Source organism: Physeter macrocephalus, chromosome 8 (assembly GCF_002837175.3).
Source record: "Physeter macrocephalus isolate SW-GA chromosome 8, ASM283717v5, whole genome shotgun sequence".
Lineage (NCBI taxonomy): Eukaryota > Metazoa > Chordata > Mammalia > Artiodactyla > Physeteridae > Physeter > Physeter macrocephalus.
Genome location: NC_041221.1, coordinates 7,011,064 through 7,022,440, shown reverse-complemented (window position 1 = coordinate 7,022,440; position 11,377 = coordinate 7,011,064). Strand labels below are relative to the sequence as shown.

The window sequence follows — 11,377 nt, the reverse complement described above, 5'->3', positions numbered from 1 at the left end:
GCCCCGGTCCGGGAGGATCCCACGTGCCGCGGAGCGGCTGGGCCCGTGAGCCATGGCCGCTGAGCCTGCGCGTCCGGAGCCTGTGCTCCGCAGAGGGAAAGGCCACAGCGGTGAGAGGCCCCCGTACCGCAAAAAAAAAAAAAAAAAAAAAAAAAAGAATAGATGGATGGGCCGGGTGATGATCATACTGAGTGAAGTAAGTCAGAGGAAGACAAATACCATTTGCTATCACTTATATGTGGAATCTAAAATATGACACAAATGAACTGATCTACGAAATAGAAACAGACTCACAGACGTAGAGAACAGACTTGTAGTTGCCAAGGTGGGCGGGGTGGGGGGGGAGGATGGAGTGGGAGTTTGGGATCAGCAGATGCAAGGTATTATATATATAGGATGGATAAAAAACAAGGACCTACTGTAGAGCACAGGGAACTATATTCAATATCCTGTGACAAACCATAATGGAAAAGAATATGAAAAAGGATATATATATATGTGTATAACTGAGTCACTCTTCTGTACAGCAGAAATTAACACAACACTGCAAATCAACTCTACTTCAATAAAATAAATCCTTAAAAAAAAGATCAAGAAAAGGGGCTGAGGACTTAGAAGAGCTCCCATTTCAAGGGCAGCGAATGGATGGGAAAGAAGTTGGAGTGCCTGGAAACAGCAGGAAGGAGTCAGTGTCAGGGAGGCTGGGACATCGTGGGACGGAAGCGGAGGCCCACCCGGCCCCCTGACCGACGGGCCAGGGCGAGCTGCACGAGCTGCGGTAGCGCCTGTGGCCACGGTCTGGCCCGACGGACTGGAAACGGAGGGGCCGCGGCAGGCAACAGCCCGTGGAACGGGGAGGGCTTCCAGGTGAGTGCAGGAGGTGCTACCCGAGGGCTGGGCTGCAGCACTCGCCCTCGGATGATGCTTTCTTCTCTGCCAGTTGAGCCAAAGGCGTCACTGTGCTTTACGCAGAACTCTAGTGCTTCAGAATCGGGAACTGGACAGATATTTCACAAACACCAGGGATGACAACGATTGGCCGTAATATCACCAAAGCCATAAACTACACAACCCAGTTTAAAGACTTTGACTCAAAAAGCTCCTCACTCAAGGATTATAATGGTTGCAAAATAGTGACTTTTCTAATTCCTTCATTACTTCTACGTATTATTGATAGTTGGCATTCTACCCAAAGGAGAAGATTTTCCTTCTCCTATGGGTGAGCTTTACTTTTGTTTTTCAGTGTTTCTGAAATTTCCTGTGAGTCTATATTGCTTTAAAAAGACGGGGGAAGGTTCTAAGGAAAGGAATCTGTGCATAAAGATAGAGGACATGATTGTTCCAATCATGCTGCAGAGTAAGCCCGCATACATCTGTGTACAGTGGGAAGAGAGAGGGTGCCTTGTAAACTGCCCGGTCGACTGGTCAAGTCTAACACGAGAACCTTCATCAGGAGATTGTACAGAGTCCTCTAAAGACAGTAACGGAGGGTATGAGACGTGGGAACAAATGCAAATCTAAGATCGGGTTCTGCCCAATGTTTACTATCTCCAGCGAGACCCTCTACAGGTGGGCGATACTCCTGGCACTGTCACAGCCTGCCAGACTTGCACATACAGACCTGCAGATCTTTTTGATCCTTCTTGCTCTCCAGGTTGGGAGTTCTTGTTACAAAGTCGTTCAGCATGCTGTTGAGAGACAATCAGCTTCAGACCGAGAATGCTGCAGAAATAAAAACACGTTCCCGAAGAAAAATACGGTGACGTGAGTGCTGGGACACGGTACCTGAGAAGCAGAAAATACCCAGGGGGAGCGAGATTCAACTGCACGGACTCCTTTAACACACCCAACAGCGAAGGGAAGTTCGCTTGCAAGGCTGCTGCTGGGAGCCTATTTTTAAAAAAAGAAAGAAAGAAAGAAAGAAAAAATATCCAACCCTGAACAGGTCAAAACAAAATGTTACTTATAAGCACATTTTACATTTTTTTTTTTTTTTTTTTCCGGTATGCGGGCCTCTCACTGTTGTGGCCTCTCCCGTTGCAGAGCACAGGCTCCGGACGCGCAGGCTCAGCGGCCACGGCTCACGGGCCCAGCCGCTCCGCGGCATGTGGGATCTTCCCGGACCGGGGCACGAACCCGTGTCCCCTGCATCGGCAGGCAGATTCTCAACCACTGCGCCACCAGGGAAGCCCTACTTATAAGCACATTTTAGATCCAGGTGGTTGAAAAGCACAGGAAGATGGCATATCCGCCTGACCTGTTTGCTCTTTTTAAAATTACAATACACACAAGCTAAATTTTGGTATTCTGCCAAGAACTTGGAGTTTGGAGACCTGCAACCCTGCTGACAGGTCAGATGCCCCTGGTTTCCTCGTCTATAACGTGAAAGCCTTGAACCAGAGGACTGTCTGATCTCTGGGCCTGTCTGGCTCTACCATTCGGCCTCTCCAACGTCGCTGGAAACACGGAGTCAACCATCAGAAGGTCACAGAGGGCAAGGTCAGGCCTCACGGAAACAAGGACTCGGATTGTGGCTACGGAGCGAGGCTGCACAGCACAAAAGGCAGAGCTTGGCCGCAGCCAGAGGGCCCCAGGTTCAAGTCCTCGTCCCTGACTTACTGCCTCCTGACTGACCTGGGCAGGGCCTCCTCTGTAAAAGGAGGCCGCAGCTCCTGCAGCTGCTGGGAAGGCTCAGATATCACTTAGGCCCCTGCAACAGGCGCTTGCTAGTGATATAATACGCATTAGTTACCACGAGGAGGGACGTGACCAGCTCGTCTTTACCTCCTGGAGGAAAGAGGTTCAGGGGTGCTTGTGGTGAAGGATGAACAGCTGGTCTGAACTCAACCTTAGACCCAGGGACTCCTGGGACTATGACCCTTCCTGCCACCTCAGGATACAGTGAGCCCGAATAACCATGGAGCATGAACTTGTTAACCAGGGAGCTTGCAGCTGGTGGTCAGATTTACTTATTGTGAACCCCCCGAGCTACGTGAGAATACTGAGGCTTCCTTGAGACGGGGCTACACGCCCTTCACCCTCATTACTGAAGCCGAGAACACCCCACACGACGGAGGGGTCCGGGAGCCGCACCCGGGACCTGCCATAAGATGTGCGTGAGGCCCAGCAAAGCAGCCTTTCTACCCGTGGAGAAACACCTGGGGAACCCCTATAGGTGAGACCCCTGCATGCGGCTATTCTGCATACTAAACCCACGCAGAAGCCATGCGGCAGAAAACATGGCAAAGCATTGAGGACAGCACCAAAAATAATCCCTTCTCCTTTTTCTAAAAGAGGTCCTTAAATCCCCCCTCCTTTTTTGGTATCAATTTAATGCAAACTGTTTCTTCTAAAGTTTACCAGGCCTCACATAAAGCTTTGCTGACGTAACTATGTAAGCTATAGCACCCAGACTTTAAAATGTCAGATTAGATCTCTGCAGAAAGAAAAAGTAAAATCATCAGGGTATTCCCATGCCTCGAGAGGAAATAAGGACACCATTCAGATACTTTCTGAACTAAGCCTCTCCAGTAATCAAGAAATACAATGGGGCGGGGGGGCGGCAGGGAGGGATAAACGAGGAGTTTGGGATTAAAATGTACACACTACTATATATTAAATAGATAAACAGGGACTTCCCTGGTGGTCCAGTGGTAAAGAATCTGCCTTACAATGAAGGGAACGTGGGTTCGATCCCTGGTTAGGGAACTAAGATCCCACGTGCCGCAGGGCAACTAAGCCCGAATGCCACAACTACTGAGCTTGCACATCTCAACTAGAGAGCCTGTGTGCCGCAAACTACAGAGCCCATGTGCTCTGGGACCCTCGCGCCACAACTACAGAGCCCACGCGCCCTGGAGCCTGCGAACCACAGCTAGAGAGAGAAAACCTGCACGCCACAACTAGAGAAAGCCTGCACGCCGCAACGAAAGATGCCATGTGCCACAACTAAGACTCAACACAGCCAAAAATAAATAAAATAAATAAATAAACAATAAGGGACTTCCCTGGTGGCACAATGGTTAAGGATCCGCCTGCCAATGCACGGGACACGGGTTCGAGCCCTGGTCCGGGAAGATCCCACATGCCACGGAGCAACTAAGCCCGTGCGCCACAACTACTGAGCCTGCGCTCTAGAGCCGGCGAGCCACAACTACTGAAGCCCGCGCGCCTTGAGCCCGTGCTCCGCAACAAGAGAAGCCACTATGATGAGAAGCCTGCACGCTGCAACGAAGAGCAGCCCCCGCTCACCGCAATTAGAGAAAGCCTGCGTGCAGCAACGAAGACCCAACGCAGCCAAAATTAATTAATTAATTTAAAAATAAATAAATCTTAAAAAAATAAACAATAGCACAGGGAACTATATTCAATATCTTATAATAACCTATAGTGGAAAAGTATCTGAAAAAGAATATATATATATATATTGAGATATATATATATATCGGAGTCATTTTGCTGTACACCTGAAACTAACACAACATTGTAAATCAATGCTACTTCAGTTAAAAGAAAAAAACAGAAATACAATCAGAGGAATTATTTATAATCATTGCAATAGCATCCGTAATTGAGAAACGTCTTTGAGGTGCTGCATTACCTTTGGATGAAAGCATAGCAAAACTGCAACACAGGGACATCCACGAGCGGCGATTTCTGAAAATTAAAGCAAAGCTAATTACTCCAAGTTGGTAGGAAATAAGGCTAAAAACGAATTCAAATACAAAAATGAAACAGATTCTATATCCTAACAAAGCAAATGTTTGCAGCTAGAGTCTTTCAAATATAATAATAGAAAGTATCCCCCAAGTGAAACAAAAACAAATGTATCCTATGAGGTCAGGCTTTTAACAAGTATTTAGGGAAGATCTGGCATAACTGAACCTCCCCAAACACAAAGTTGGTGGCCAAAGTTGACCCTCGGGAGCTACAGTTGAGAGACAATGCCAAATTTGAACTCTTAGCTCCAGGAATTCCCTCAAACAGCCCGGACAACTTCCCTAAATCCCAAATGGCTGCAACTACTTAGAAATAGGTTTCAAAACACACATTTTTTCCCTTCTTGCTTGTTAAAGGCCATTTGTAGAAGTTATAGAAGTTGAGCCAATTAACTAAACTAACCACAAAATGTAATTTTGTATTCAAAAAGCCAAAAAGCACTCAGCCAGACGACATCTAGGTTTTGTTTTTTTTTTTAAGCCCAGGAGTTGCAGGTGTTTGCAGGAATTCAAGTAACATGAAGGAACAAAACCTAAAAGCATCTGCTCTGTGTGTAAAGCCGTTGCAGGGCCAGCTCCCCCGTGGCTGCAGCTGTAACCCCATCCGTGGGGACTGACCGGCAGCGTGGAAGGTCCATCTCCTGCCAGCTAGACCTGCTCAGAGATATGAATGCCAGTCCGCCCGGGATCTGGTGCTACCTCTGACTGCCTCCACCACCCTCTGCTCCCTCTCTCCCGGGTCCATTACTTTAACACTCACATTCAAGAGTAAAAGGCAACGAGACTACCAGGCATTTGGGAGACTGGGGGCAGACGTCCGACAGATGCCATGAAGTTGCCCGCGTCCATTTTACATCTGACTGCTTAAGCACTTGGCCAGTTCCATAATCTGGCCTCACAGTGTAAATCTGTGGTCTGCCTTATCTTCTTTCCCCAACGAGAACACAGGCTGACCGTGGGCAGGAACAGGGTCAACTATTTAGGAGTCCCCACTACAGGTGCAGACTTGATTTTCAATAAACACGGGGAATGAAGGAAGAGGACCAGAGCCCCGAGCGTAACTGACCGGTTAGAAGCCCCCAGTGGCCTTCCCAGTGTGGACGTTTCTGCAGAGGGTGACCCTGTGCCACGTGCCTTTCAGAGGAAGAGCTTCAAGTGGGCAGTTCTCCTCCAAGGCAGACGTAGCCAAAACTGCTAAAGGTACTCTTGGCCAGCTTTCCCGCTCTGGGGTGAAAATGGCTGAACACACCTCTGATGCCAAGGTTTAGCTTTTGCTCACCACCCTTAGTGCTATGACCTTAATATCTAAAAACAAGATTTCTTTTATTTGCTATAAACATTTTTTATTTTGGTAAAATATACTTGACAAAATCTACCATTTTATTTTATTTTTATTATTATTATTTTTTTGCGGTACGCGGGCCTCTCACTGCTGTGGCCTCTCCCCTCGCGGAGCACGGGCTCCGGACGCGCAGGCTCGGCGGCCATGGCTCACGGGCCCAGCCGCTCCGCGGCACGCGGGATCCTCCCGGACCGGGGCGTGAACCCAGTTCCCCTGCATCGGCAGGCGGGCTCTCAACCACTGCGCCACCACGGAAGCCCAAAATCTACCATTTTAAACATTTTTAAGTGTACAGGGCACCCAGTATATTCACATTGTCGGGCGACGACGACCACCGTATTCACGTGCGGGACTTCCTCGTCTCCCCAAACTGAAACTCTGTCCGCATCGACTCCCACTCCCTCCTCCCCTGCAGTCCCTAGTGAACATCACCCTCCTTCCTGTCTCTATGGACTTGACTTCTCTGGGTACCCCAGAGAAGCGGGATCATAGAACGCCGTCCTTCTGGACCGGCTTATTCCCCTCAGCATAAGGCTGTCAAGGTTCATCCACGGGACAGCATGGGTCAGAATTTCATTCCTTTTTAAGGCTGAATGACAGACAGTCCACTGCACGTACAGACCTCGTTTTGTTCATCCATTCATCCACTGATGGACACTTGGGTTGTTTCTACCTTCTGGCTATTGTGATTCATGCTGTTATGAACCCTGGCGTACAGATATCTCTTTGATTAAAACTATTTTTTAGCAAAATCACTTGGTCCACTCCCTTAATTTTCACTTAGGGAATTATTCTTAAATTGTTCCTAACGGTATAATTTTAAATTACCTAAGAGAAGGCAATTATTTCAAGGTTGGAACAAATCCCTGCTTTCTATCAAATTAATTAAGAACAAAACAGCTCCAACACTTTCAACGAAGAGGTCTGCTTTGGTAAAACCAAAAATCTCTCGGGCAGAAAACTGTTAAACCACACAGTCTGTTCTGTTGCAAAAATCATTGTGCATAAATGAAAAGGTGCCCCCCTCGAAACTGGGCAGAAAAACTATAAGAGCTTTGTGGTTCAATCACGTCACCCTTCAAAGGCCACTGCTTTCCCTGCAGCCAGATGAAACCTCTTCTTTCTCAGCATGTCCAGGATGAGTTAAGTTCTCTGACGTGTATTTTGTACCTTTGTAAAAATTATGCAGATTTTTGGGCTTCCCTGGTGGCGCAGTGGTTGAGCGTCCGCCTGCCGATGCAGGGGACGCGGGTTCGTGCCCCGGTCCGGGAGGATCCCACGTGCCGCGGAGCGGCTGGGCCCGTGAGCCATGGCCGCTGAGCCTGCGCTTCCGGAGCCTGTGCTCCGCGACGGGAGAGGCCACAACAGTGAGAGGCCCGCGTGCCGCAAAAAAAAAAAAAAAAAAAAAAAAAAAAAAATTATGCAGATTTTTAACTCGCCCATTGACAAAAATGCTCCCCTTGACTTAGTCTAGTCAGGCTCCTCTGAGCCCTCTTCTTTTTCTTCTTCTTTATTTGAATTTTAAATCATATAGTTTTTCTTCCTCCTATAATACTTTTGCTTTCCAACAGTAAAAGAAATGGTATAAGAATCTGGCCCTTGGTCACAAGCCATTTGGGGGAATTCCTCAATATTCTCACTCCAATTTTTTTAACAATCAATGAACGAGGTAATCAATGACAGGGTTAATCATTAGATTCCAGAGCTTCTAAAATATCTCCCATTACTCAACAGTCCCGTTCTCTTTCTCTCCCTCCCTCTTCTCCCTGCTCTCTCCTTCCCTCCTGAAAACATTTTACTGAAAATGCAAGAAAAAAGTGAGAATTATGTTTCTGAGGAAAGCCCAAATCCTGAGATGCTTATGTCAGACTGTAGGGTCTGTATTTACAATTTCCTAGCCTTTTTTAAAAAAAATTTATTTATTTATTATTTATTTTTGGCTGCATTGGGTCTTTGTTGCACGCGGGCTTTCTCTAGTTGCAGCGAGCAGGGGCTACTCTTCGTTGCAGTGTGCAGGCTTCTCATGGCAGTGGCTTCTCTTGTTGCAGAGCACGGGCTTCAGTAGTTGTGGCACACGGGCTCAGTAGTTGTGGCTCGCGGGCTTAGTTGCTCCGCGGCATGTGGGATCTTCCCGGACCAGGGCTCGAACCCTTGTCCCCATGCACTGGCAGGCGGATTCTTAACCACTGCGCCACCAGGGAAGCCCCAGAACAAAAGTTTTATGGCAAACTTAATCTACAAAACAGAAAGCGGTTGTGTTCAGGGGATGGTATGTAATACCTAAAAGCAAAAGCTCATCTCGGCAGCCACCGTTCTATTCCTCCCATCGCTGGTGTGTGTAAACAAGAAAAGCAAACTCATCTACCAAGTGGAATCCTAAATTAAGCTGAATTTATTAAATTGCTTCTTTTGTTCATGGCAGTGGCTCCTCTTGTTGCAGAGCATGGGCTTCAGTAGTTGTGGCACACGGGCTCAGTAGTTGTGGCTCGCGGGCTTAGTTGCTCCGCGGCATGTGGGATCTTCCCGGACCAGGGCTCGAACCCTTGTCCCCATGCACTGGCAGGCGGATTCTTAACCACTGTGCCAACAGGGATGTCCCAACAGGTTCCCAGCAGCTCAAGGCCATGTCCCTAGGGGGATGACCTCAACCCCCTTAAAACGCCTGCCTAAGAAGGAAAGCTCAAGGCTTCTGAAGGAATCTGCTGTGTGTTTAGCCAACTCCTGATAGGTTCCTGACCTCCCTTTCTTTGAGCATTTATTAAGAAAAGCTTACAATTATAAATCCTCGCTCTGTCCCTTTGAGATGTATATGTATCTCCTACAACCCAGGAATGTCTTTCTCAAGGACCTGGCAGCCAACCCTCTGAAATACCATCATCAAGAAAGACAGGGCCCCTGTTTCCCAGTCTCCAAGGGAGCACAGGAACACCTTGCACTTTACAGTCAGCAAACCCCGATGGCCTAATTACATCCACCAACCCCCTTCTTGCTTGTTTGTAACTTTCCACTCCCTTGACTTTGCTGAAGCCTCTGCTTGTTCACCTCCCTACTCTTCATTCTCTGCTTAAAATACCCAGTCACCTCTGCACAAACTGGAACTGAGCACAACTCTTTCCCCTGCTGCAGTAGTTACCGAATAAAATCAGTCTTTTCCACCTTTAACTAGTGTCTGGCTTTGTTTAACTCTGACGCCTTTTCGGTTGCAAGTTCCTTGAGGCAAGTGCCATTTCTTCTTCCTAACAGAGTTATTCGATTTGAACCACTACCGGGCAGAGCACCCTGCAGCGGGATGTAAGGATGGAAGTCCGTCCTTCACCTCAAGTGGCTTGCACCCCAAAACAGGAGCCCATGAAGCACACTGCATAGATCTCTGCAGAGCCCGGTAAGAACACCCTCGTTTTCTAGCCCCCGAATTCCTAGTTGCTGCTGTAACCTCTGTTTCCCTCCCAAACACAGTTTATAAGACGTGGAGTTAGAAAGAGTGCTGTGTTCCTCTGAGGGTCCCCAGGCTCCTGACCTCGTCCCCTCGGACCTGCGGCGGCCTCTTCACCACTTCCTTCACCAGGTGCAGCACCGTGTCCGTCTGCAGGGTGTTCAGTGCACAGATCAGGTCCACGATGGTCAGCTGGGATGCGCTGGCCGCCGGCACGATCTGCCGAGAAAAAAGTCGTTCCTTTAAGGCTCACAGAGAGAAAACAAAAATAAGAATGACACACAGAAAGTACTCTATAATACTTGCTCCTGGAAAAAGGGATTTGTTTTAATCTTTTAAAGAAATATTTAAATGAAAACTGGGTAATGGACTCTATTGGTGGGAATGAAGAGTGAGGTTAGCAATTAATCACAGTAACCTCATCAGTATCTGATACAAATAAGGAATAAAACATGGCTGGGCCCGTGAGCCGTGGCCGCTGAGCCTGCGCGTCCGGAGCCTGTGCTCCGCAAGGGGAGAGGCCACAACGGTGAGAGGCCCGCGTACCACAAAAAAAAAAAAAAAAAAAAAAAAAACATGTAGCTGATGATGGCAGTCACTCTGGTATGTTCAAGCTGAGAAAGCATTGTAGAAACAGATACATTTAATTGGAAGGAAACAGGCTGCTATCCAGACAGCCCCCAAGGTATGAGGTCAGTAAGAAAAACAGGTAAATCAGGTTCATGCGAGCTGGCCGTGGCAGGCAAGTCCCGGTGAGGGAGGCATGTTTTGATGACAGAAGTCTGTGTAGGGTGGTGACATACACTTGCAAGTATCAGGTTTCTCACCCGGAAGCCCCAACAAGTGCTAAGGTGGGTGGCCTGGGCCACCAGCCTCTCACACCTCCTCAGGGAACAGGGGCCCACGCTGGGCCCTGAGATAGTGCCCGGGGGGTGGGGCAGACCCTCTGAGGGAGGTACCAGGTAGGAACCTGCATGGTCGACAGAGGGGACCAGGGAAGAAGTACGTGCTGGTTTTGCAGAAGCACGTGAACCAAGCTCCCGGAGGACCTCGTGATGGACCAGTCAGCGGAGAGAGGAAGGACAAAATGCACACTGAAGTCTGGGTGTGGGAATGTGACGATTTACATTTTCTTGACCATCATGAACAAGCATTACGTTAATAAATTAAAAAAGCCGAACGTAAATTATGGACGTGTCAGTGTAGGTTCAGCAACTGTGACAAGCGTACGCCCCTGGCGGGGGCTGCTGGGGACAGCAGGGCATGCATGTGAGGGGACAGGGGAATATGGGAACTTCCTGTACCTTCCTCTCATTTTGCTGTGAACCTAAAACTGCCCTAAAAAGATAAAGTCTTTAAAAAGATTAGTTAAAAAAAAAAAAGCTATCAGATGGTGTTACAACCAGGAAAGGGCCCACAGGGGTCCTCATAGGTAGGATGGTGAACCGTTTCTTAAGCTGGGTGGCAGGCTCATGGCGGTGTTCTTCGTTAAAATGGGCATTCTTGTAAGCAGACTATTAGACAGTAGATGAAAAAGGTTAAATAGAAGTACAATCTATTCATTACAGAAAGATGAGAAAAGAGAGGGTGGGGGTGGCCTCCACTCCCTACCCACCCGACACCCCGTCTAGCTGTAACCGGCACAGCTAGAGTACGTCATGCATTTAAAACGGTGGAACCGGGCTTCCCTGGTGGCGCAGTGGTTAAGAATCCGCCCGCCGATGCAGGGGACACGGGTTCGAGCCCTGGTCCGGGAAGATCCCACATGCCGCGGAGCAACTGAGCCCGTGCGCCACAACTACTGAGCCTGCGCTCTAGAGCCCGCGAGCCACAACTACTGAGCCCACGTGCCACAACTACTGAAGCCCGCACGCCTAGAGCCCG

General features: G+C 48.5%; 1 protein-coding gene across 1 annotated transcript in view; it reads right to left on the bottom strand.

Annotated features, from left to right (window-relative positions):
- DOP1B (DOP1 leucine zipper like protein B) overlaps positions 1-11,377 on the bottom strand; it is a 79,375-nt gene that overhangs the window by 23,948 nt on the left and 44,050 nt on the right. Inside the window, exons 21-24 of the mRNA XM_024120300.3 lie at positions 9,578-9,712; positions 4,601-4,656; positions 1,786-1,890; positions 1,622-1,688 (exon numbers count right to left, since the gene is read on the bottom strand). Of these exons, the coding sequence (XP_023976068.1) occupies positions 1,622-1,688; positions 1,786-1,890; positions 4,601-4,656; positions 9,578-9,712 (363 nt within the window). The remainder of the gene's footprint in view (positions 1-1,621; positions 1,689-1,785; positions 1,891-4,600; positions 4,657-9,577; positions 9,713-11,377) is intronic.